This window comes from Mesoplodon mirus, assembly GCF_964341445.2.
Source record: "Mesoplodon mirus genome assembly, chromosome: 19".
Lineage (NCBI taxonomy): Eukaryota > Metazoa > Chordata > Mammalia > Artiodactyla > Ziphiidae > Mesoplodon > Mesoplodon mirus.
This window is the reverse complement of record NC_138995.1, coordinates 40,255,101-40,281,637: the sequence shown is the minus strand read 5'-3', so window position 1 is coordinate 40,281,637 and position 26,537 is coordinate 40,255,101. Positions and strand designations below refer to the sequence as shown.

At 52.5% G+C, this 26,537-nt stretch overlaps 1 protein-coding gene across 1 annotated transcript in view; it reads right to left on the bottom strand.

Annotated features, from left to right (window-relative positions):
• LOC309794320 (dynein regulatory complex subunit 4-like) overlaps window positions 1–24,652 on the bottom strand; it is an 86,153-nt gene extending 61,501 nt beyond the window's left edge. The window contains exons 1-2 of the mRNA XM_082605642.1: window positions 24,210–24,652; window positions 23,334–23,542 (exon numbers count right to left, since the gene is read on the bottom strand). Of these exons, the coding sequence (XP_082461768.1) occupies window positions 23,334–23,450 (117 nt within the window). The 5' untranslated portion in view covers window positions 23,451–23,542; window positions 24,210–24,652. The remainder of the gene's footprint in view (window positions 1–23,333; window positions 23,543–24,209) is intronic.
• Window positions 24,653–26,537: the final 1,885 nt, after the last annotated feature.

The window sequence follows — 26,537 nt, the reverse complement described above, 5'->3', positions numbered from 1 at the left end:
GAAAAAACCACAAAACCAAAACATGTGCATTCATTCACTCAACAAATATTCAGTGAACACCCACTATGCCCCAGGCCCTGGGAGACCCCTCATAGAGCTAAATTCTCCTGGAAGAAGCAAACCATAAATTGGTAAACAAAGTCATCTACGACGTGATATTGGCTAGTGGCAAGTGGCCAGGAGGAGCTCAAAAAGCAGGATAAGGGAATGATGGGGAAGGGGAGGCTTTACTTTTAAAACAGGGTGGTCAATACATGTGACACTGAAGCAGAGACTGAAATGAAGGGAGCCGTGCAAATAGATGCGGGAAAAGCATCCCAGGCTGAGGGAACAGTGAGTGCAAAGGCCCTAAGGCAGGAATGTGCCTGATAGGCACCAAGAACAACTAGATCACTGTGAGGTGGGGGCAGGGCGCTGGGAAGGACATCAGAGAAGTAGCTGGAGTGGGGGGAGGGGGCAGTAAGCATGGGAAGCGAGTAGATTTTGTCCTAAGTGTTCTAACCTTCCAGAGTTGCCCCAATGCCTCCAACGCGATTCTGGAACTGGGCTTGGGACACATGGGGAACTGAGGTGGTACTCTCTCAGGAGTGTAGAAGTTGCCCATACGGTTCCTCACATTTCTACTTTCATTTTCAGTGCTTTTCAAATTGTGAGTTGGAAAATTTGAGCAGTGATGAAATCAGTATAGTGAGTCTCAACCATCACTGAAACAAATGAAGGAAAAAGAACAGAGTAAAATTGAAAAAACAGATTGAATGACTCAAAGGTGGTTTAGCTAAGTATTCCACAAAACTTTGTTTCATGTGTGTGTGTGTGTGTATCCCTCCTGGATCATGGTGTGAAATATATATGTCTTATCAGAGACTGCAGGTCCAAAGGTCAGGAAAACAGCTAATCCAGATGCCTCCTCCCATAGATCTGAGACCTTCCCACTCATTCCACTGGCCACCCAGGCATCTACAAATACACACCCACTATGGTGAAGACTGCTGATGTTTCTCCCAACCATTTTCTTTCCCTGGACTATATTTCCCAGCATCCCTTGTAGCTGGGTGTGGTCACATGACTGAATTCTGGCCAACAGAACGTACTTGGAAGTGACATTCACATTCCTACTTTCCAGGCCTGGCACAAAAGACATCCCTCCACACTTCTTCATCTAAAGTGGACTCCACAGCCTTAGGGAGGGCAAAGACACTTTAGGGAAGGAGTCTGGTTCTCTCAACGAGTTCACATGAGGCTGCCCCACCAGAAACACCCTCACTGGTCTATAACATGTGTGAGAAAAATGCTTTGAAGCCATTTAGTACACTGAAGCCACTGAGAATAAAGGGCTTATTTGTTACAGCAGCTAGCATGACCTGTGCTAACTTACACACCCCCCAAATGAAGGTTGGTTAACTCAGCAGCCCGCTGAATGAAGAATCTTTTGCTGAAGTTCCAGAGAGGAGAGGAGAGGAAACTGAGTCTCTGGACGCCTCACAGAACAGCACATGTGCCCAACTCAGAAAAGCCTAGTGAAGCATCAGGGCCATGTCCAAGGCCAGAGATTTAGCATCCACAAAATGCGTTCTAAGCCACGCCAAGTTCATATTTAGAAAAGAAACATAACCTCCATGGGAATTCCCTGGCAGTCCAGTGGTTAGGACTCAGTGCTTTCACTGCCTGGGGGTGCCCAGGTTCAACCCCTGGTCGGGGAACTAAAATCCCTCAAGCTGCATGGTGTGGTCCAGAAAAAAAAAGAAAAGAAAAGAAACATAAGCTCAGTGATGCAGGGTCCAAGTTGCATCTCGAGCCCAAGACCACACCAATAACAAAGCCCTCATTTAGAAATCACCATTACCATACACGGGGTACTGGGCTTCCATGACAACCACGCACGGTGGGTACCTCTATCCCTACCTTACCGATGCGGAAAGCTGAAGCCTACAGCTAACCTGACGACAGGAACTGCGGTTCACCACAGGCCACCACAGTGCTTAATTCTACATGACCCTGGAGGTGGGGGCCTGGAATAGATCAATGAGGGTGAGGACGCTGCCTGCCTCATCTACCACAGTGCCCGGCACATGGCAGGAATGCAGGAAATATGTATGTTCATGTTGCATTCATGAACGAACAGCTGCTCTTCTCCCTTTTTACAGATGAGGCAATGAGGCCCAGAGAGGACAAGTCACTGACTCAAGGTTACCCAGCAAATGAGGGAAACACATTTCAGGCAAAGCTCAGACCTCCACCACCCCCAAAGCATGCACTGTGTCTCTTCTGCCAGCCTGTTCCCTAGTGTCCCTCACACTCACCCAGGGCCTGATCACACCAGCTTTTAAGCCTCGGGGCCCTTTTGCTGCTCTTCCCAACTTCCTCCCCTCTCCCCAATTAACACACCTTCTTTTGGCTCCTTCACATCCTCCCAGATTCCTCATTCACGAAATATCCAGCCATTCAGCAATTAAGGCTTGGGATATGTGCTGCATGCCAGGCTCTGTTCTAGAAGCTGGAGGGATGCCTGTGAACAAAACAAAGATCCCTGTTCACGTGGAGCTTACATTTTTGAGGAGAGTAAGGAGGGAAACAAAGAAAGAACAATATAACAGATTATACTAAGTACTTACAAATATTTTACTTACATGTATTTAGCTTTTATTTATTGAATAAATATTTAATAGATATTAGAATATATGTCATGTATAGAATTATTTATCATATTTAAAATACAAATGTTATAAAAGATTAGGACATGTAAGATCAATATAAATGTAAAATAAATATTATGTCAGAAGTTGCTAAGTGCTGTGGAGGAAAAGCAATGAAAAAGAAGGACAAGGTATTTGTAATTTTAACTAGAGTAATAAAGGCAGGCTTGATTGAGGCGGGGAGGGAGGGAATCATGGAGCAGAGGAATAGCAAGCGCAAAGGCCCTGAGGTGGATACGTGTCTGAGTCAAGGAAGGAGGCCAGTGAGGCTGAAGCAGAGTGAGTAAGGGGGAGAGTAGTTAGTGGGAGATGAGGTTAGATAGATAGATAGAAAGCCAGGGGTCAGATCATGAACTAAAAATAATATCAGTTAAAAGGCAGAAACGACCCACGTGCCCATCACCTGAGGGGTGTAGAAACAAAATGCGGTACAGCCACACACTGGATGTATTATTCAGTCTTGGAAAGGAATGAAATTCTGATACGTGCTACATTATCGATGAACCTTGGCAACATTATGCTAAGTGAAATAACTCAGACTCAAAAGGACAAATATGGTATGATTCCATTTAAATGAGACCATACGGGACCTCCCTGGCGGTCCAGTGGATAAGACTCTGTGCTTCCACTGCAGGGGGCACGGGTTCCATCCCTGGCCAGGGAGCTAAGATCCCACATGCTGCAGGGTGAAGTCAAAGATTAAAAAAATTAAATTAAATTAAAAAAATTTTAAATGAGGTGCATAAAATAGGCAAATTCATGGAAACAGAAAGTAGATGAGAGGTTACGAGGGGCTGGTGGGAGGGGAGAACAGGGAGTTATTGTTTCATGGGTACTGAGTTTCTGTTTGGAATGACGAAAAAGTTCTGGAAATGGATACAGATGATGGCTGCACAACACCATAAACGTACTTAGTGCCACTGAACTGGACACTTAAAAATGATGAAAATGGTCAATGTTATGGTATGCACATTTTCCCACAATTAAAAAGCAATAACAGGACTTCCCTGGTGGCGTAGTGCTTAAGAATCCGCCTGCCAATGCAGGGGACACGGGTTTGAGCCCTGGTCCAGCAAGATCCCACATGCCGCGGAGCAACTAAGCCCGTGTGCCACAACTACTGAGCCTGTGCTCTAGAGCCCGTAAGCCACAACTACTGAGCCCGCGTGCCGCAACTACTGAAGCCCATGCGCCTAGAGCCCGTGCTCCACAACAAGAGAAGCCACCGCCATGAGAAGCCTGTGCACCGCAACAAAGAGTAGCCCCCGCTCACCGCAACTAGAGAAAGCCCACACGCAGCAACAAAGACCCAACACAGCCAAAAATAAATGAATAAAATTAAAAATAATTTTAAAAAATATCCTAGCATTTAACTGTCTAAAAAAAAAAGCAATAACAGCTAACATGTTGCATTAGATGTATCAGGCACTGTCCTCAAAGCTTTACATAGGTTCATTCATTCACCCCTCCGACAACCCAATAGGGGAGGTGCCTTCTAAACAAGTGCTGCCCCCCAGAAAGGCAATGCAAGCCACATATGTCATTCTAAATTTTCTAGTGGAAAGAAGAGGTGAATTTAACGTATGTTAATTTCAAGAATACATTTTATGTAATATGATATATACAAACACGATCATTTCAACGTGTCATCAATATAAAAATAGTATTAATGGGGAACTGACTTTTTCCCCCTTCCTTCGAAGCCTTTGAAATCCAGTGTGTTTTTTTTTTTTTTTAACACTCACACTCACCCAGTGGTTAGTGCATTGGTGAGCGGAGTTCTTGGGCGAGCACGGGAGGGCTCTGAGCAGAGAAGGGCCATAAGCTGACTCAGGTTACAACAGGGTCCGGTTGGCTGAGTGAGGGAAATAGCCGGTGGGGGACAGGGGATGGAGGGAGCCCCAGGAGGAGGAGACTGAGATGGTCCAGGCGGGAGGTGATGGTGGCTGGACCGGGGTGGGCGCAGCCGGGGTGGGGAGACAGGCCAGACGGTGGAGATCTTCCACAGGCAGAGCTCACAGGCTACACTGCTGGACTGACGGGGTGCAGAAGACAGAAGGATAAGGGGCATCCACACAGCAATGTGACTAAAAAGGGCTTAAGATGGTACGTTTTATGTCATGCGCTGTTTATCACAATAAGAAAAATTAAAATTGGGAGTTCCCTGGTGGTCCAGTGGTTAGGACTCGGCGTTTTCACTGCTGCAGCCTGGGTCTGATCCCAGGTTGGGGAACTAAGATCCCGCAAGCTGAGCAGCAGCAATCAATCAATCAATCAATCAATCAATCAATAAAATTTAAAAAGAGAGAAAAAAAAAGAGTCAAGGATGATGTCAAAGTACCTGACCCAGGCCACTGGGAGAATGGACCGAGATGGTGACAAACTGGAGGGGGGCAGGCTTTACTTTTGCTTGTTTGCTTGGGGGGTGGGGGTGAGGGGTCCGATGTGTTAAGTTTGAGGTGCCTCTGAAACAACCCAGTGGAGGAGGGCTCGTTAGAGCGGGACAGGCTGGAGACAAAAGTGAATAAAATCTGCCCTTAATTCCTCTCCTGCCCATTTCCAGGGCCTGGCTTCTCTCTTGGTTCCCTTGACACAGTGTCCAGCTGCGCAGGAGCATCCTGTCACAGGGCAGACCCCAGTCTGGCCCATCATCACGTTCCCCCTTCCTCCCTCATCACCAGTCACAGCGCAACACAGCCTCCAGGCTCCCAGCTTTCAGGGAACAGGCTTCCAGAAGCCTCCCTGCCCAGGCCTACCACCCACCCGGCTTCCTCGCCTTTGGAGCCCATAAAGGCTCGATGCGGCTGCTCGTTCTGCATCGTCTAGCAAGGAGCGCGGAATCTGAATAGTAAACACCATCCAACGTCGCCAAACAGTACAGGCAACACGCACCCTGGGGGGTGGGCAAGCACGAGACAGTATATATATTCTAAGGGGTCCAAGAGCCTTTATCCGAAACCTTTGAGGGGAGATGCTTTCCGAAAAGCAGATTCTTTTCCAGACTTTGCCAGGTGCTGGGATGCGCACCTGTCTATGGCGGAACACCCACAGCCAGCTCTGAGACGCCACCCAGTAATCAAACACTAATATTTCTGCAGCCAAATGTATGAATATTCACATGGAGAGCAAAGACAGACTACGAATAGCTTGGCTTCGGGTCAGGTCCTGCTGCCTGTTGAGTCACAGCGGGCGAGCTGCCCTCATCATCACTGATGGAGGTGGTGTCACTGTGATAGCACGCCTTGCTCCCTGGTTGATCTAAGAAGGGAAGAGTCTTTGTGCTAAGCCCAAGGCTCCCCCAAGGCCTGGAAGCAGGGAGCCCCTGAGCTCAGGTCAGACACACCTGGCTTCAAATCCCTGCTCTGCAATTTCCTGACCCTGAGCAACCGACCTCATTTCTCCAGGGGTCTCAGTCCTGGGGGGGCAGGTCTGGAAGGATCTGGCTGTCGCCTGTAAGCCTTAAATCAACAACAATGACAACAGCAGCAGCAGCAATAATAATAATAGTGGCTAACCTTCATGGAACCCTACTCTGGTCCAGGAGGCCCCTGCGCTCCATGTGGTGACCGTCTCATTGCCTGACCCTCATCACTCTCCTGAGAAGCAGCTTCTACTGTTATGTATCCTCTTTTAACAGAGGCCTGGCGCAGCTGGCCTGAAGAAGGAGACAGCTGGGGCTCCAAGTCCAAGTCTATCTGCCACAGGGCTTAAACATGTCCAAAGCAGGGATCATGCCTGTCCCTAGGTCAGGCTGCCCCGTCCCTGATACTGATCCCCTCCCAGGGGGGATAAGTTAGCCAAACAACAACCATGTGCTGTCTGCTTCCTGCTGAACCCTCCCAGACAAGCCCCAAGGGGGAGGTGCTATTATTTTACTCCTTAGCTGTACCTCGATATGTCCCACATGGATGGGGGGCCCACACACGCAGTCTCCAGGCCAATACACTCCACTTCTTGGTCCAGCCAGAGCTCACACCAGGGCTGTGCCAGGCCACCTTCTGCCACCTAGAATAGCCTCTGGCCTCGCCTTTTTTGGTTCCTCTGAAAGCTTCACCTTCCTTTGAGCTCAGAGGCCACTCCAGAGACTGCCCTGCGTTTCCAGGACCAAGAGTTATTTAAGTAGCAGGACTTGGGCTGATTCTCACCAGCATCTCTAGGGCCTGGCACCAAGCAGTCACTCGGTAAATTCTGGCTGCTCTTTGCAAGGGATGAGAACAGTGAGGCCTTTCTGGAATGCCATTTGCCAAGGCCTCCTCAAACTTCAGCACACGCTTCCCTTTGCCTTAGCAAGTCCTCTTCCAGGAATCTGGCCAGTAGAAACGCTCCTGCACAAGCAACTGCAGGTGTGGATACAAAAATGCCAGGTCGGGTCACTCCCCTGCTCAAAAGCCTGCCATGGCTCCCATCTCACTCAGGATCAGAGCCCAGGTCCTGGTCAAAGATGCAGAATGGAAACTCTAGAGTAATAAAGAGGTAGCATGAATCAGCTCCTAATGGAGATAAGATGGAAGGCCAAATTACTCAATTAATCTAAAGGAGGCAGGAAACGAGAGAATAAGGAACAAAGAACACCAGAGATAAACCAAAAATGAATAGTAAGACAGAAGATTTCAAAGCAGCCACATCAGTAATGAGGGCAAATACAAATGGTCTAACCCTGCACCGTCCACTCAGAGAGGCCTCATGTGACTGCCCAGCCCTGGGAACAGAGCTAGTCCAATAAGATGTTCTGAGTGGAAAATACACACTGGATTTCAAAAACTCAATGCAGGGTGGAAGGCGGGAAACACGTTTTGGCGAGGATGTGGAGAAATCGGAACCCTTGTGCATTACTCGTGGGAATGTGAAATGGTGCAGCCACCGTGGACAACAGTGATTCCTCAAAAAGTTAAAAACAGGGCTTCCCTGGTGGCGCAGTGGTTGAGAGCCGCCTGCCAATGCAGGAGACACGGGTTTGTGTCCCGGTCTGGGAAGATCCCACATGCCGCGGGGCGGCTGGGCCCGTGAGCCATGGCCGCTGGGCCTGCGCGTCCAGAGCCTGTGCTCCGCAACCGGAGAGGCCACAACAGTGAGAGGCCCGTGTACCGCAAAACAAACAAACAAACAAAAGTTAAAAAGAGAATTACCAGATGACCAAGCGACTCCATTCCTAGGTGTATATCCAAAAGCACTGAAGGCAGACTCAGATTCTTGTATGCCAATGTTTATAGCAGCGCTATTCACAATATCCAAAAGGTGGAAATAACCCAAGTGTCTGTCTATTATTGGATGGATAAACACGGTGTGGGCTATTCAGACAATGGAATAGTATTCGGCCTTAAAAAGGAAGGAAATTCTGATAGATGCTACGAATGTGATGACTATCCTTGAAGACATTACGGTAAGTGAAATAAGCCAGACACAGAAGGATAAATACTGTATGATTCCACTTATATGAGGAAGAAGTGGTCAAATTCATAGAGAAAGAAAGTAGAATGGAGGTTACCAGTAGGTGGTGGGAGAGGGGGATGGGGAATTATTGTTTAAGGGGCACAGAGTTTCTGTATGCAAGGATGAACAAGTTCTGGAAATGGAGAGTGGTGACGGTTACACAACATTGCAAATATACATAATGCCACTGAATTGTGCACTTAAGAATGGTGAAAATGGGAAATTTTAGGTCACGTGCATTTTACCACAATAAAAAAGACTGTAAAATATCTCATTAGTGACTTCTAGACTGATTACGTGTTGAAATAATAGTATTCTGTATATAACAGGTTGCATAAAATATATTCACATTAATTTTCCCTATTTCTTTCTCCTGTGGCTACTGGAAAATTTTAAGTAACGTATAAGTGGCTAGGATTTTCTTACTGGACAGCACTGGTCTCAACATTCCAATCATCAAAAGGATATAGACTATTTGCTGTCTGCAAGAGACACACTTTAAATGTAAGCACACTTTAAATATAAAGACATATATAGGCTCACAGTAAAAATTGGAACCAAAAAAAAAAAATCCATAGAGTAGAGGTTAAATAAATTATGGAATACTACTCCTCCTTTAGTTTGCTAAAAGAACGGGTTCTGGGGGGAGGGGTGGGGGACGGACGAATTGGGAGTTTGGGATTAGCAGATGCAAACTATTATATACAGAATGGATAAACAACAAGGTCCTGGGACTTCCCCTTCAGTCCAGTGGTTAAGACTCTGTGCTTCCAATGCAGGGGATGTGGGTTTGATCCCGGGTTGGGGAACTAAGATCCCACGTGCGGCACAGTGCAGCCACACACACAAAAAAAACTTAAAAAACAAATGAACAAACAAACAAAAACAACAACAACAACAAAAAAAGCTCTTGGGGACTTCCCTAGTGGTCCAGTGGTTAAGAATCTGCTGTCCAGTGCAGAGGACGTGGGTTCGATCCCTGGTCAGGGAGCTAGGATCCCACATGCCTTGGGGCAACTAAGCCCGCACACCACACCTAAGCCCACGTGCGCGGCAACTACTGAGCCCACGTGCTCTGGAGCCCGCGTGCCACAGCTGGAGAGAGAGGCCCATGCACCACAGTGAAGAGCTCATGTGCCACAACTAAGACCCGACAAAGCCAAAAATTAATTAATTAATTAATTAATTAAATATTTAAAAAAAAACAAGGTCCTACTGTATAGCACAGGGAACTGTATTCAATATTCTGTAATAAACCGCAATGGAAAAGACTATGAAAAAGAATGTAAATATATATGTATAACTGAATCACTCTGCTGTACAGCAGAAATTAACACAACATTGTAAATCAACTATACTTCAATTAAAAAAAAAAAGAGTGGAGCTCTAGATTGCTGCCATGGAAATAATTCTAAGACACTTGTTCAAGTTAAAAAGCAAGCTGTAGAATAATTCATATGATACGTGTGAGCAAGAGGAAAAAAATGTATGCACAGAATAGAGGGGTAGAAAGAATGCACCCAAACTCCTCACATAGGGCTCCTCTGAAGAGGGCAGGACAAGGGGACAGTGAAAAGACTTTCATAGTGTTATATATGACTTTTTTCCATGTCTAATTAATTCATACAGATCTGCCCTCAAATTGGCAAACCCCAAAGAGTTAAGGAATATGATCTTAGCCTCGGCATCCAGTGCAGGGCCCTTGAAGCAACTCGGAAATCGTCCGGAAACCACTCTACCCCTTGCTACTCAAAGGAGCGGCCTCAGTGTCCCCTGGGAGCCTGCTAGAAATGCAGAGTCTCACGCCTGCCACAGACCCGCTGAATCAGACCCCGCATTTGAACAGGCTCCCCAAAGGATTCGTGTGCACGTTCAAGTTTGAGAAACTGTTGCTCTGCAACACAGCCCAATCTGTCTGCACAGACTTAGTAGGTACAGACTAAAGGCTGGTCAGTGATAATAATAGCAGCCAGCACTTACAACGGGCTTATTAAGTGCCAGGCGGTACCTTATCTCAATGAAACGCCACAGACATCCCACCATGTCCCAGATCATCTCGATCTACAACCCCATATCTGCAATTCCAACCTCCAAAAATCTCTAAAAACCATCCCTTTGTTTTCCCCTTTACTCATTGTGGGGCATAAACTAACCTGCAATGACTATCCTTATGTATCCTTCTTAGTGTAGAACAGCCACAGATATATTAGCAGCAGGAATAGTATTTGCTGCAGAAATCTTTAGCTTATTTGGGGAAGGGGAGCTGCCCTGCCTGGCTGAGGGCTGTTCCACCTCATTGCAGCCTGCGCTGTGGTCTGAAATATTCTGAATGTTGACACACCTCGGAAGCTGCTTACTGCCATAAATTTGCAGCACATCTGTTGACATGTGACGTCATCTATGAAACCTCCGAGAGGAAGGCATCAGGCCCCCCCCCTCGCTGATGGGGAAACTGAGGCTGCGAGAGGTGGTGGGCCCCTGCTCCAAGTCCCGCAGCTGCCTCCAGGCCAGATCTGCCTCCGGGGTCCTGACCCCTTCCTTGCAGGTCTCCCTGTCAGTCACCCACCGGGGTTCCCTCACAAACTCACAAACACATCCGAGGAAGCTGGGGGCGCCACAGTTATGTTAATGAAGACACCACGGAGGGTAAAAAGGGAAAGAGGAGGGTGGGAAAGCACCCTGTTGAGCCGGGGCCTCCACTGGCTAAGCTGAGACCCAAGCTGGATCCCAGGGCAAAAAGCGGAGTGGAGGGGGGCGGGGCAAAGGCAACTTCCTGACTGTGGGCTTTCAGTCCTGGTCCCTGTAACAAGCAAACAGTGAGGCTTAATGGCTAAAAGCCTGGGCTTTGGGGCCAGACTGCGACCCCCAGGGTGGGGTGGGGGATCCCCAGTATACCCTTTAGCAGATGTGTGACTCTGGGCAAGTCACTTAACCGCCCAGTGCCTCAGTTTCCTCATCTGTAAAATGGGGATGCTCACCGCACCTACCTCCTAAGGTCCTAACGTGAGTAACTGAGTCAGGACTTGTGAGGGCCCTAGACTGGTGCCCATGGCCGTGTGGGCTGTTATTATTATTGTTGCTACGGTCATGAGCTGTGGAAAGCTCCTAACTGGATCCACAACACCCCTGAAATCCTCCGCCAAAGGTTGCGATGTAGAGTCAAGCATGCGTTTCTCTGGGGGAAAGGTCGGAGGCCTCCGAGCAGGTTCCCCAAAGGACCTGAGCCCTCCTTCCCCCACACTAAGGACCACCTCGTGCTCTTAAGACCTTGTCCTGGAAAAGATAAAAGGCGGCTGCCTCTCCCAGCTGGGGCAGGACGGCCAAAGCTCTCGCCATCCCAACAGCTGGCAATACCACCGGCCTCCCCCTCTCCCGCCCCCCACCTCCTGCCACCCCCTCCTGTCTCCAAGCAGCTTTGCACTGGCCTCCTGAACTCCTTCCCAACTGCACAAACATCTTTCTTCTAGCTTCACACCCCTCTCTTCCTCACCTCCTGACCTGTAAGGAAGCTTCACTCTTGAGACCAACCCACCACCCCCCCTCCTCTCTCTTCTTCTAGAATCTTCCTTCGCTCCTTTCCTTTTCTCTAAGCCTGCTCAGATCCTAAAACTCTCTAAGCCTGGTCCCTCACTCATGCAGTGAATACTGAGTCTGGACGCATTCCCAGTCAGGTCCGGGGGATGAATCCTCACACAGAAGCAAACCGCGTGACATGGAGAAAGTTGGACAGGGTCGTCAAGGAAGGCTTCCCAGAGGAGGCTGTATTTAAGCAGAGGCCTGCAGGACAGGATGAGGAGCCCAGAGACAGGAAGGAATGGGAGAAGATCACGGCAAGTAGAGGCAAGGGCAAAGGTGGGGAGGCAGGAACAAGCTGGGTGTGGGAAGAAAGCAAGGTGAAAGGGCAGGAGATGAGGTCAGGGAGATAAGCCCAGGCCAGACTAATGGGGCTCTGTGGGGGGAGGTGAGATTAGACTTTCACCTGAGGGCACTAGGGAGCCATAAAGGGTAGCAAGATTTTTTTTTCAATCTCTGGCTGCCAAGAACTCCATCTGCCTGCCTTCCGTCCGTCCATCTGTCCATCCATCCATCCATCCATCCATTCATCCACAAAGCCATCCTTCTCTCATGACTCCTCACCATATTCCAGTCTGGCTTCCACCCCTACATACCCATCAAACCCAGGAAACCTTTGCTTCCACAACAGCCTCATCCAACCCAGGAAGCCTGTCCTCAGGTCCATGGAAGTTAAACCTTTCTAAAAACTCTCCCGTTTTGTTCCTGAGAAGCTGATCCTGCCTTATCCTGCTCCTCCTCCCTTTCTCTGTTTTGGCCAAAGAAGCTCCCACCCCTCCCTACACGTGGGTGGCCCGCCTAAGTTGACTCTCCACCCTCTCCTGTCCTCTCCCTGGGGAATCATCTCCATCCCTGGGACTTCAGTGATCACTCCATGTCACCGTCTCTCACTCATGATGCCTCCAGTTCATTCATTCATTCCGTCTGCACCTCACCACCAGCCGAGAGGGTGCTGGAGCTTTACTCTCTGGGGTTTGTGTTCCCCAAACTATAGACACCACTACAGCATCTCAAGAAAGGGCACCTGCATCCACTCAGTTGCTCAGGCCAGTGACTTTGGATCATCCTGGACTCCCTCCTTCCCTTACCTCCCATCAACAAAACCAAAGCACCCCAGATCTCAGCCCCAGTGTCCTGGGTCCTCTTTCCCCGTGAAGCTTCAACTGGCCTTTGTGCAAAGCATCCCAGGTTTCTCTCTGCTAGAAATGGCATGGAGCCCAAAGCCTGCCCCCAGAAGCCCTCTCCTCCAGGAAGCCTGCCCTGATGCACCAACATACCCCACAAGCAATGCCTCCTCCTGGCCTTCACCAGCCCGGCTGACACTCCTGAGACACTGATCTCACCTTGCAGGGAGGATGGGTGTGTTTTGGGTTTACCCCCCTCCCCTGTCCCGAGTGCAGAGCTCTGAGGCCCGGCACAAGGGAGGCCTGCTATGTGGGTCTGAATTAACCAGTACAATGCGCCTGGATTCACATCCCTGCTCTGCCAGCAGCTAGCTGTGTAACCTTGGACAAGGCACTTCACCTCCCACTGTAACTGGGAAAGGAAGACAAGCCAGGGGTCTGGCCCTTGGGAAAATTCTAAGCAAACCATGAAAACTGCACCGCACGGAGTCCCACAGCCAGGAGAAGCAACAGACAAGATGCACAAGTAGCAACACAGGAGGCCTGAGAGTGGGTGTTGGGCGACAAAGACTCAGAAAGAGAAATGCAGCAGGATCCTCTGTAGAAAGCAAAAATCCACCACACAAAGCAAACAATTTGCCAGGGCACAGAACAATTTGCCAGGGCACTGGGCCAGGGAAGGAAATGAGAATACAAGGGAATCTTATACAGATAGATATATATATATACATTTGCACTTGCATATATGTGTATATAATATACACATTTACTACATGCCTATTATACTGTTAAGTTTAAATTTACCACTAAATTATTACATAAAGTATAATAAAATGTAACATATATTAATGTATGTGTGGGGGTATATATATTTTACTGTTCATTTGCTTAAAGCAGACTTCTGTTAGGAACTCCCTTACATAAATCTCCCTATTCTGCTACAGAGTCTGGCCGGGGGCTCTTCAGGCCCAGAAGTTGGCTCAGTGTCCCCTGTGACCAATGCACACACGACTCCCTGCCCTTAAAGGTCGCAAAGAAAAAATAGGACTGTGGAAGGGGGACGGGCTCGGGGACGGGCAAGGGCTGGGCAGATGTCAGGGAATTCTGCTGGTCCAGCTAAGGAGACAGAAATCTGACAAAGGAAAACAGCTCCTCACGGAACAGCTTTGAGACTTTAGGTGGCAAAGCACAGGCAGCCCGGAAGGGCCACAGAAACCAGAGGCAAAGACGGAGCAGAAGTTTCCCGGACATTTTTATCAACTTCGAGACCTGAGTCTTTGCCCATTCTAGCATCTCTGTAAAAGGAGGCGTAACTTACAGCAAATGGCTTGTGTGAACACAGCATGTGTGGCTTCCAGTCCTGGCTGAACTGAGGAGGGCGGCACCTGAGCGCCCCCCTCCAGCCTCAGTCTCCCTGCTGAGCAGTGGGCAGTCCTGACCTGTCCCATGGGCCCTGATTCACTCCGTCTCTGAAGACACTGAGGGAGCGAGTACTGGGCAGTGGGGAGGTGGCTAGGGCAGGATGGGCAATGTCCATGGACCAAGTGTCAAGTGCAGTTGGGAGACCCATGGCTGCCTGTCCTGGGTGAGGGGCCTGCCGGTGGAGCTTTGCCACTGCAGGCAGAGCCCTGCAGATTTGAGGGCTGGGCTTCCTGAGCCAAGGAACCACTCAGGGGTCGGGCTTGATAAAAGTGGTGGGGGGATGGGCCCGGGGGGGGCGGGCAATGAAGGCAGCTGAGCCTGGCTGGGGGCCTCTCGGGCCCTACCCACCAGGACTCCCAGGAGATGCGTGGCACCCCGAGATTGGCATTTTTGGTGCTTTGGAAGCAGGTGGGTCACACTTTTTAAGAAACAGAATAGCGACCACAAGCACAGGCTCTCTGCTCCCTTTCTCCATGCCTGTGACATGTCCATCCTTCAGTCAGTCAGTGAGTCAGGCAACAAACATTACACGATTCCTACTGCACACCAGGAGCTGAGAACACGGGGCACATCACTTCCCTCCTTCTGTAGTTTATAGAATCTAGTGAGAAAGCCAGGCCTGAAGAAAAGCTCACGGGACACCTACATCCCAATGGGCCTACGAGGGGTGGAGCAGTGAAATGGGAGAGCGTCCCTAGGCCGGAGGCTGAGGCTGGGAAGGGCACCCAGGGGAGGGACAAATGGGATGATGAGACTTCAAGGGGGGGCGGGGGGGGCAGATTTCTCTCTCCCGAGAGAAAGGAGGTAAAGCCTTCCCAAGGACTCCTGCTCAGTGATAAAAAGGCTAAATCTCAAAACAGTGATGCTGAGCTGAGGTGCTCAACCCAAAGGACCACACACGTCTGCGAGATTCAAGAAGAGGCAAGGCAGATCCACAACAGGATAAACGAGCAGCGGGCCAGTGACCCGCTGCTCTGGGAGGGGATGTTGACGGTGAAGGGGCACAAAGGAACTTTTTGGCTGCGATGCGAACGCTCTGGATCTCGATGGGGTGTGGATTACACACGCTGCTATGGTTTGGCAACACTCATGGAGAAGCACCCTTAATCTGTGTATTTCATTGTATGCCAATTACACTCAATGAGAGGTTGGGGGAGAAATACATACACACATACACACACACACACAAAACTTTCTGTGAAAGGGGATGCATGGGGGCTTCCCTGGTGGCGCAGTGGTTGAGAGTCTGCCTGCCGATGCAGGGGATGCGGGTTCGTGCCTCGGTCCGGGAGGATCCCATGTGCCACGGAGCAGCTGGGTCTGTGAGCCATGGCCGCTGAGCCTGCGCGTCCGGAGCCTGTGCTCCGCAACGGGAGAGGCCGTAACAGTGAGAGGCCCATGTACCGCCAAAAAAAAAAAAAAAAAAAAAAAAACGGGGGATGCATGTCCACAAAAGCGGGAGGGCACTGGGCATGTTCTGGGGAGAGAAGTGAGGCCACCGTGGCCAGAGCCTGCTAGGCCGAGGGGAGCCTGGCCTGAGAGGGTAAAGAGCTGAGAACTCTGCCGGGGGCCCCCGTCACCTAGCCTGGAGGGCTTGGTGTTCGAAGATGGGTGAGGTGCCTTGAAGGACAGGAGGGAGGTTACAATCTAGCCAACTGCCACAATCATCCCGTGAGCATCTGCGAGCAACAGCCTGCCCAGTACCACATAGTGGACGAGAGGCAGGGCGGCATCCATCCTCTGGAAAGGGGGCTCCAGGCACCTTCGATCTGCAGGTGTCCTGGAGGAATGGACCGCCCTTCACCTCCAAGCTGCGGAGGCCACCGGGGCTCCCTCCAGGGCCCCAGGGGTCATTAACGAGGGTCCCACAGCCATAGCGATGGTCCTCCCTCACTCCGCACACAAGGCTGCCAGGATGGGACATAGGGGACACAGGAGGCTGGCGGGGGGGGGTTACCTAGAAGTCAACAGCCCCCTCCAGCCCCTCGAAGGACAAGAAACACTTTGAAGGAGAATTATAGAGGATGGAGTGAGCAAAAGCGGGGGATTAAGGCAGCCAGGCCTGGTCAGGGGGTCCAGGGATATAACCCTTCCTCTGACCCTCTTACCCCTGGAAGGAGCGTTTGGTTACAGCCTCCACGGAAGTGAAAACTAACTACAGTGACAATGGTGACTGCTACCTTCTGCAGAGCGCTTACTCTGAGCCAGGCACTTGCAAAACACTTTTCCACTCAGGACCTGATTTAACTGATGCAAAAGCTCTTGAAAGAAGCATCGATTTATTATTCCTGTACTTCTGGTTCTCTAATCTGGAATTGGAGAAAGGAAGTAACTTGCCCCCAAGTCACAAGGTTAGAAGGGGCAGAAAGAGGACTCGAACCCGGGCGGCTGACCCAGTAACCCCTCACTGCCGGGGTCATCTGTCCATCCCCCTGCCACTGGCCCACCTTCTCTGACTGTGATTTCTGCACAGAATATCAGAACCCACATCCAGGCATAAATCCCCAAGCCCGTGTGATCAGAAACAGCCACCAAGGTGCAAAGCCTGGGCTGGCCAAGACAGGATGGGAACACAGATCAAGGACAACCTGACCAAAGTTTACGGCCTGCAGCCTCGATTTCCCCAATCTATGAAATGGGCCTAATGTCTCTTCCAGCACAGAACAGGATAGAACCCGGAGGTGATGAAACAGATTCTGGATACCAAAAATAATAACACCATTAGTAACGATAATGATACAATGGAACTGATATGCTATCTGGAATTTGCTTAAATGTACTCCAGCAGAAAAGGGAAAAGAAAGTGCAGGGTGGCGCGGGGGGTGGGGGGGGGGCGGGAGGAGGGATCAGCGGAAAATTGGTGAAGCTGGCGATGGGTACACAGGGGGTGATTATTTTATTCTCTCAACTCTTGGTAGGTACTTTAAAATTTCCATGATAAAAAATTTAACTAATAACAAGCAAAGTGAATTTTCACCGCACTCCTGCAAGCCGGGGTCTGTCTTAAAAGCTTTCTACATCTTCACTCATTTAAGCTTCACAAAGACCCCATGAGTTCTGTTACAGATGAGGAAACTGAGGCCCAAAGGGTATTTGATTGCCTTGGAACCTTCCCTCTGATTTAAATGCCGACGTTGACTGCCCAGGGTTTTAGGGGAAGGAGGCAAGGACGCAGGTATCTAATTCCACAGGAGATTTCTCTCCATCATCATCATCATCATCATCACCACCATCATGACCATCATCACCACCAACACCATCACCACCACCACCACCACCACCACCACCATCACAGCCACGGACATTTTCTGAGCACTTGTGACATGTCAGGCACTGTGTTAAGCACTGAACATCCGTGAGCACACAGGTAGGTCTCCCATCACAGCCGTTCTTCCAGATGAGGAAAGCGAGACCCAGAGCAGGACAGCCCTGTCTGTCCCCAGGGCCATGCCGCCGCAGCAGCCTGCCCTGTGCCCTCCGCTGCTGTGCGGTTTAGAATGCCAACAGTGTTCCCTATGTGCCTTTCAGGAAGACAATGGAGAGCTTTCAGAGTGGCGAAGTCAGCGTGGGGCCCACAGGAGAACAGTAACCATAGTGAAAATAACAGCAACATCAGATGCTCCTTCCCGAACAGCTACTGCACGCCCGGCTGGGGAGGGCGGTGCCTCCTTCGGCCCTCACAGCCCACCTGCCAGGGAGCCATCATGGGCCCATTTTACAGACAAGGAAATCGAGACCCAGAAAAGGATCGCTTGCCCAAGGTCACGCTGCAGGTAAGTGCAAAAGCCAGCATTCCCTCCCCTGCCTGCCAGTAAGGGGGCTCACAGCCCAGAATTAAGGGGTTCCTCACCCCAGGAGACAGAACTGCCATAGAATGACAGATGACACCTCCACCGAATGACTCAGCTAGGCTACCCATGCACCTTGATAGGTATTATTTAATCCTCACGACAACCTTTCCAAAAGTAGGTACTGAGGTAAACCCATTTAACAGAGGGAACAACTGAGGCCCAGAGCCAGCAAGCCCCCTGCCTGCATCCATTCAGCCAGCAAGCGGCAGAGCCGGGATTCGAATCAACAGCGCCTCCACCCTTGACCTCTACACCAAGTGGCAAGCACAGGGTGCAGGCCACAGGCAGGAAGGAAGGGGCAAGGAGGTCACAAGAGGCAAAGACAATGGATGGATGGGTGGGATGACTTGAACAGGAGGGGAAACGATTTCCTTCAAGATACAGCTCCACAGGTGCCTCCCAAGAGTGACCGAATGACAAACCGCAGGCTCTTGACCCAGCAATCCCGCCTCCAGGAGTTCACCCCGCTGGCATACCCACTTCCCAGTAAGACAAATGGATGCATGCCCTCTGGCTCTGCACGCTGAAACTTTAGGAAACACCTCCATATCCGTGTTGAGTCAAGGAGGATTTGCCCACACTGAGGAATACAATGCACCTGAGAAAAAGCCAAAGAAACGCCTCCATGTATTGTGCACATCTCCCAGGGAGATGAAGTGAAAAAAGCAACGTGCACAACGACGGGAAGAGGGGGCTACCATCTGTGCAAAATAAATATTTTTTAAGACATACACAGGTATATAAATGTGTGCGCACAGAACATCAGGATTGAGGCGGTGCTCTGGGGAGGCGAGTTGGGGGACCAGGGATGCCCCGGAGGGTAAAGGGGGAGACTTACTATGTTTGAGGTTTTGAATTTGTCCCATGTGGATGTATCACTTAGAAAAAAAGAGAAAGAGAGAAAGAAGCTGCTTCCCCCTTGGAGCCTTTGCAAACCACCCAGACAGAAGGCATCAAAGTCCCCCAGCAGCCTTGAAGACAACACTTCTCTCGAGCCTTCTCCCGGATCGGGTCCCAGTATCATAACTGGGCCCCAGGTCCGTGGCACACAGTAGGCCCTCAGGAAGTTTAATCGGGAACAATTACAGACAGACAGGCCCTCTCTCCAGCTTCTCCTGCCAACAGATCCCCCGCCACCATGAATACCTGCAAACTCAGGACACAAAACTGTCGCCAAACGAGAAATGTCTTAGAAAACCTTCTCTTTTCCCGTTGGGGGATCTTGCATGCCACTGAGACACAAAGGCTTCAGTCAATCGGGATAAAACTCTATTGGTGGTACCCCAGGCAGGGGAGAAGTCTAGGGAAGGAAGGAGGAGGGAATCCTTGGGGACCAGTCAACCAAACATTTCCCATGTGTCTCTAGTGTGACACAGCCTACGCTGGGGAGCCAACTGAGACGGGCCCTCCGCCCTCAGAGAGCGGGGACAAACTTGGATATGACCTGGTGAAAAAGGGGGGCAAGTCATTCTGATTGGTGGGAGAGCATTTTACATCATGGACGTAAAACAGGCAACTTGCTGTTTCCACTAAGAGTCAGGGAGCCTGGTGGGGGAAAGACCCCGAAGAGACAGAGGTGAGAGAACCATGCTCCCCCCCCACCTCTCCCCTGCAGGGCGGGAGAGGGAGAAAGGCAGCCCCTCACTGCTTTCCAGGCCCAGGCCAGCTAGAAAGGAATGCCATGTTCTCCTGTTTCCAATTAACTTCCCCCCACCAGCAGCCCTCCGCATTCTTGAGACCAGGAATCAAGACAGCCACGGGGGAGAGCTGGGAGAGCGGGCAGGAACTCTGAGGGTGGCTGGGCCTGGGGCTCAATGGTGACCCCCCCAGGACCCCGGGGTACCCACACCACACCCCAGGACCCTCCTGCCAGGCCCCCTGGCCTTGGTGCTGACCCCTGGACCCTTTCACAGCCTCTCAGAGGGGAGAGGGGCAAGACCCCACATCCCCAGGGAAGGTTGGGGAAGGCCCCTGAGGCCTCTGGGAAGGAAGCGGGCAAAAAAGGGGGGCGGGGCATAGGCCTGTCACTCTTGGGCCTCACACTTCCCCCCTTTTCCACTGCCACCCTGCCCCCCCAAAATCAGTTCCAACTTTCAGGAAGCACTCACCCTAGAGAGACCTACAGCCCCTCCCCTCCTGCCCCCACCCCACAGGAATTATGATTACTTATGATGCCTGTCACCTCAGGAAGGTATTTGCAGGGTGTCCCTCAAAGTGTTAGCCCCTCTCCAATCACACCCACGTCCCTGAAGTCTGGGCTGGAGTCCCCTCTCAGCCATGGAACAGGTTTCCGCTGGACTCAGTTTCCTCATCTGTAAAATGGCAAGATCGCCTGGATTGCCCCCCTCACTGGGTAAGCTGGGCCCTCCCCAGCCCTTCCTCCTCCTCCCCGCCCGCCCCCCCCCCACCAAATGTGTATTCGGCACCAGTAAGTGCTGAAGGGGCGGGGTCCCAGAGAGCTGGAGATGGAGGGTCACCAAAGTGGAACTCCTTACTTACTGCCTGCCCTCACCCACCACCACAGGGAATTCCTCCAAGGTAGATGCCTTTTGCCATTCACCCTAAAATACCCAGCACCCAACTTTCCTCCCCACCCCTACAGGCCTGCCATATCCCCGAATGCTGAAGGAGAAATAAAAATAACACGCTTGGATAAAACTTTCAGTCACCGCAAGGTCAGTTAAGGAAGCTCTACTGATCCCCACCTGCAGATGAGGAAACTGAGGACTAGTGAGTTGAATCTAGTGCCTGAGGTTACAGAGTGGGACAGGGAGTCTGCCACCCAGGCCCAGGGGAGAACGGACAGGGGAGTTCTCTGCCAGCTACATCACGGCGCCACGGAGGGTCACAGGGCAGAGCGACGACGAAGGTCCCTGGCAGCTCAGATTCCCGCCCAGCGGGGCTGAGTCCCAGCTCAGATGGAAGAGGAAGAGGATGACAGAGGGGCCACCGACCAAGTGCCCCCCAAACCCCAGACAGCGAGGCCTGGGGCCCCCCTTCTCCTGACTCCACACCTCCAATCCTCAGCTCCTGCAGGCAAACGGCAGCGTCCAGCCACAGGTGAAAGCATCCTGCCCTCAGCCCAGCTTCCAGATGCTCCTTACCCCTTCCCCAAACGATCACTCGGGGGGGCTGGGGGGTGGGGGGGATTCGGCGGCTCCTTCCTGGTATTATCTACATTTGAGACTCAACTGAAGTCAAAGGGACAAATTGCCAAAGAGGGGTACAGGAGAACCTAAGAGTTTTGAGCTGAGTTGGAAAAACTTGAGACGGTTACAGATTGGGGCTGTGTGACCCCGGGCAAGTCACTTAGCTTCTCTGAGCCTCCATTAGCTTGTCTGCAAAATGGGAATCACATAACTGACCCAACTTCCTCCTCGGGTGGGGGCCAGTGGGTAGCGCACCTGACAGTAGCCAATCCCTAATGCTCTCTGGGTAGGAGATGTTATTTCCACCTTCCAGGAGTGGGGGAGCTCTGGGGGAGGGGGGCTGTAGCTAAGCACACCCCTTAAGTCTCACTGGACGCTGGCACATGGGAAGGGGGTGACTCCTCAGCTGTCCTCCTCCCCTGTTCTCCCACCACCCTAGCAGGTCGGCGTTGACTGAGGCCCCCATCCCCACCCCAGGCGAGGGGAGAGGTGTGAAAGCACAGAGCACTTCTCAGAAATCTCAGGCCGTGAAGTCTGGGGGTGTTTCTAAAAACTGTTTCCCTGACAAGCGCCCTGGGAAAGGAGGTGTGAGGGAAAAGCAAACCCTCAATACATCCCCAGATCTAGACTATCGGAGGGCTGTGTGACAAAAGGGGCTGCCTGTCCGGGCAGAAGGCCGAGCACGGGCAGGAGCCCCGGTCCGGGTACACCAGAGGGCTGGGACCTGTCACCCCGGCCTCCGGGGAGAGCTGACACAGCGGCCTCTGACCCCACCTCCCGGGAAGTTCAGCTGCTCAGAACCACAAAGCAAAACAAAGGCGTGCGGAGAGGAAGGAGCCGCCGTGCCTTCCAATCACCGCTGCCTCCCGAGCCCGCCCGCGGCTGCTCGCCCCGCTCGCCGCTGGCCTCGGACCAAGGCCTGGGCAGACCGCGGTCCCTGGTCTCCCCGCGGCCGCCCGTGACAGGAGCCGGAGAAGCAGCCGAGGGGCAGCGAGGGATGGGAAAACCAGATGGCTCCATCCCTCCGCCCTCCTGCTCCATCCCTCCCTCCGGGGGCCCGCGGCCCGGCCGCCCTCCGCAGGGGTCCGGGGAGGCCTCAGGCCCGGCTCGTCCGGGCTCACCACAGGGAAAGGGCTGCCTTTGGCTAAAGGTCAACACCCGAGCGCGGTGCCCGGGCTGGGCCTGGTGCCTCCCATTGCTAGGCCGAGGGGGTGGAGATGGGGGGCCGCCCCAAATCTCGCAGGTGACAGGGGTAAGGCTCACCTCCCTCTCCCCCCACCCCCCGTAGCGGCCCCCTCCGGGAACAACCAGCTAGCGGGGGCGGGGGTCAACTTTCATTGCTGGGGGGTGGGGGACCAAGTCAACTCCTTTCATTGTTTCGGGGCAGTGGGGAGGAGGAGACCCAGTGGCTTCCTTCCGCATCCATCCCTCCCCAGCAGGCCGGAGGCCCCGTTTCTCTCCGGCACCCCCGGAGGGATCTGAGAAGGGAGCGCAGGGGACGGGCGAGAGGGGGAGACGAAGGCTCGCCAGCTCCAGCCGGGAAACCACCATCCGCTGCCCCATTGCCCTCTTCTTCCCCAAAAGGCAGGGAGCAGGGCGAGGGGAGGGGAGGGGAGGGGAGGGGAGGGGAGGGGAGGGGAGGGGAGGGGAGGGGAGGCCCCCCCGCCCGGGGGAGGGGGTCTCCCCACCCCTCCCCCCGTGGGACGTTAGGTCTCGTTTTTCCGCCGCTCCATTGTATCCCCGGCAGCCGGCGGGAGGGCCGGGGAGGCACCGGGCGCCGGGTTTGGGCAGGGGAGCCCGGGGTGGGGGGGGGTCCCCGCAGAATCGGGGCGGCGCTGATGGAGAGACGCGCGGGGTGAGGGGGGGCTGCCGGGGGTGGTGGGCGCCGAACAGAAAAACAGGCAGCGGGCGATGCGCCCCGGTTGGGGGGCTAAGTGTGTGAGTGTCGGGGGAGTGGGTTCGGCCCCGGCTCCGGCTCCTCGCCGCCAACCCCCACTCCCCCCTCGCTTTTGCGCCCTGTCACAGCCCCGACTCGCAGATAGAGAGAGTTAAGAGATTTAAAGAGAAATTGCTACATTGTGAGAAACTCACCCTGATGTTTGAGCAGCCGTCGACGCGGGCTCTCCGAGACGGCCCCGCACGGGCTGCAAAGGGAGGACCCAGAAGGGGCCGAACGGCCGGGCCGGTCAGCGCACTGCCTGATCGCATGGCGGCCGCCCGGCAGCCTCCGCCAGGCCCCTGCCGCCGCCCCGCGCCGCGGACCGGGCGCCCCGGACAGGCGCCCGCTCCGGGCGGGACCCCTCGGGTTTGCACAAAAAAAAAAAAAAAAAAAAGAAAAATATTTTTTAATTACGTGCAAAAGAAAAAAAAAACCTTGCAGGTTTTGTGTTCCGCACCCCCCTTTCCTCCTCCTCCTCCTCCTCCTCCCTCCGCCCTCCCCGAGGGACGGGCTTGGGGGAGGCCCCGCCCCGCGACTCAGCAAACCAGCTTCGGCTCTGGGCTTCGAGCTGCGGGCCCGCGAACGAATGGGAGGCTACGAACGCCCCGGGAGGGTGACCTCCGCACCGGCACCGCCCCCTCCCCAGCCCTAGTCCCGAGGGTTCGGGGGCGTGCCTTCCCAGGCTACTGTGGAGTCTGCCGACTGCATCGAGCGATGCTCCGGATTAGGGGGAAAGGCTAAAGGGATTCGCCCTCCCGTATCCCGGGCGCCCAGCCCGTCTGGGGAGCGGGCGCGGTGCGCGCTGGGCGCGCCCCGACGCGGGGGATGGTCGCCGGGCGGGAGGACGCGACCAGGGGGAGCGCCGAAGGTTCGAAAAGGTAGCGAGAGTCGCGGCTGGAGGAGAGGGGAGGCCCCGCAGGTGGAATCGCGAAGGAGCCGGGAGTCGGAGCCAAAAGGGTGGAAGGCGCGGGGGCGGGGGGTGCTTTGGGGCTACTGGCCGGGACTCCGAACGCGGCTCGCTCACTCACCTCAATCGGTCTTTTGAGCTGCTACGCCCCGGGGAGGGCGCCGGGGACGTGGGTCCGACCTGTCTTAGAGCCTCCTCGAGGCCTCTCGGGCCGCGCAGATGGGACTCCCAGAAGCCCCGGGACGCCTCGGTGGTGTTGGGTCTGTTTCCGCCCCGCGGGGCCGTGTACGCCTTGCGGGCGTGACACTTCGATTAGCGCGTTCGTTCAGGGAACGCTTGCTGAGCGCCTGCTGTGTGCCCTGCGCCTTGCTCGGGGCCCATCGAGCACCCAGACAGCTCGGAGCTACCCTGCCGGGGCGCACAGGCCAAGGGGACTTATATTCTGGTCTCTTCTTACCTTCTGTTTCCCCGGTGCCCTGGAAAAGCCATGTGTATACCGAAGCAGCTCAATAAATGTGTGTTGAATAAATGAGTGATTGAGATCTATGTGTTTTAAGCTTTAGAATTGATCCTGGCATCTTGGTGGCACTACGCATGTTCTTTAAGAGACCACGGAGGTTAAGCGTGCTGACTCAAACCAGTGAGCCTGTGCTTCACATCCTGCCACTTTCTTTGCTGTGTGACCTTGGACAAATTACTTCACCTCTCCGCGCCTCCATTTCCAAGAGGAAATAATTAATAGGCCTCATTTCATAAGGTCATTAGGAGAAAATGTTCTCATGGAGAGCAGCATCGGACAGGAAGTGCCAGATAAGTGCTGTTATTCTTGACTATTATAGAAAAAGGAAACTTGATCAATTCCAGAAGTGAACACGTGTTGCCCCAAACATAAGACAGTGGTCAGTCTATAACTCATATAGTTATAGTAGTCATCCATGGCCCACTGAGGTATGTGACCCTTCCAGGAACAGCAACATACAAGGACATTATTTTTGTGCAGCTTGCCCTTCCATTTGCTAAGATTGAGCCACTGGGCTACACCTTGGGTATTCATTTACCTGGATGCCATTTTTCCAGTCTTCACCAAGAAGAGACCTCCAGGAACTCCCATCTAGAGACCTTTAGCTATTCCCACCTTGCAGTGTAGAAAACTAAATTGGCTCAGAGAGGAGGAGCGTTTTGCCCAAGGTCACACAACTGGGAAGTGGGACCTGATCTGAGCTGGGTGGCACTGATGTCTCTTTGTTATAGCTGCCAACTCTGGGGGACTCGGAACTAGGGAACTGACTGGGGTTCAAAGGTAGCAGACCTGAGGCATTGCGGGGGGGTGACTGTCCAAGTTTATTCATTCATACAGGAAGTATTGTTTATGGGTATCCAGTGTGTGCCAGGAATATAGCAGTGACCAAGAACACCCTGTTTCCTGCCCCATCGCTACCCCCCACCCCCATTCCGCAGCTCACAGTCGATTAGGGGACACAGACAATGAGCAAGTAAGCAAATCAGTTTCCCCTGCCCTCTGTAGCAGGTTCCAGGCTTCTTAGGTGCATTATGGTATCTACCCCCCCCAACCCCCCCAACACACACCCCAGAACAGTGCTTGGCACTTAATAAGGGCTCAAGAAAGATCTGCTGAGCAATGAGATAACACCCACCTTTCCACAGGCATACCTGACCTCTTAGGAGATGGTCTTGAGGCCAGGCGGCCTGGAATGGGCATGGGTGTGAAAGAAGCCCCCAATCTAGCCATGGCTGGCAAAGGCCTGGGAGGTCAAATGTCCAAGGCCAGAGGAGGGGTCTATATGGGCCCAAATGGGAAGAGACCTGCTATTCTTTAGGGGGTGACACACCCCTGCCCTTTGAAAATCAGATGTAAGTTGTAAGTTCCAGGTTCAGAATCGGGTTGGCAGTGAGACCCAGATAGGTTCAGCAACTTGCCCCAGGGATACCCAGCCAGGGGAGGGACTAATCCCAGATGTTCTGTTACCAGTCACCACATGAACCTGGGGCAAGTCACTTCTCCAGCTCCTCCATTTTCTCATCTGTAAAATGGGACCGTATAGTCAGACACCAAAATCCATCGCCCCGCAACATTTTATTCTGAACATTTTCAAATACGGAAAAGAGGAAGAAATAGCATAAATACCCACCACCTAGATTCAACCATCAGCATCCTACTCTACTAGCTTAATCACACATCTGTGCATCTATCCATCCATCAAATCCATCTCAGTTTTTGATGCATTGCAGCCATCTGTTTATCTCCCCCGAACACATCATTAAGCTGGTAATCCTAACTAACTCTTCGCTTTGATAAACACTCTGACAACTGTTAATACCAACCCCTGGGCCAGCCGCTGACTCTCATTTAAACCTCAATTCTAACTTTTTTGTGTGGAGAAACCGGTACGGGGAGGGTAAGAAACCGGATCAATGTCACAGAGCCGGG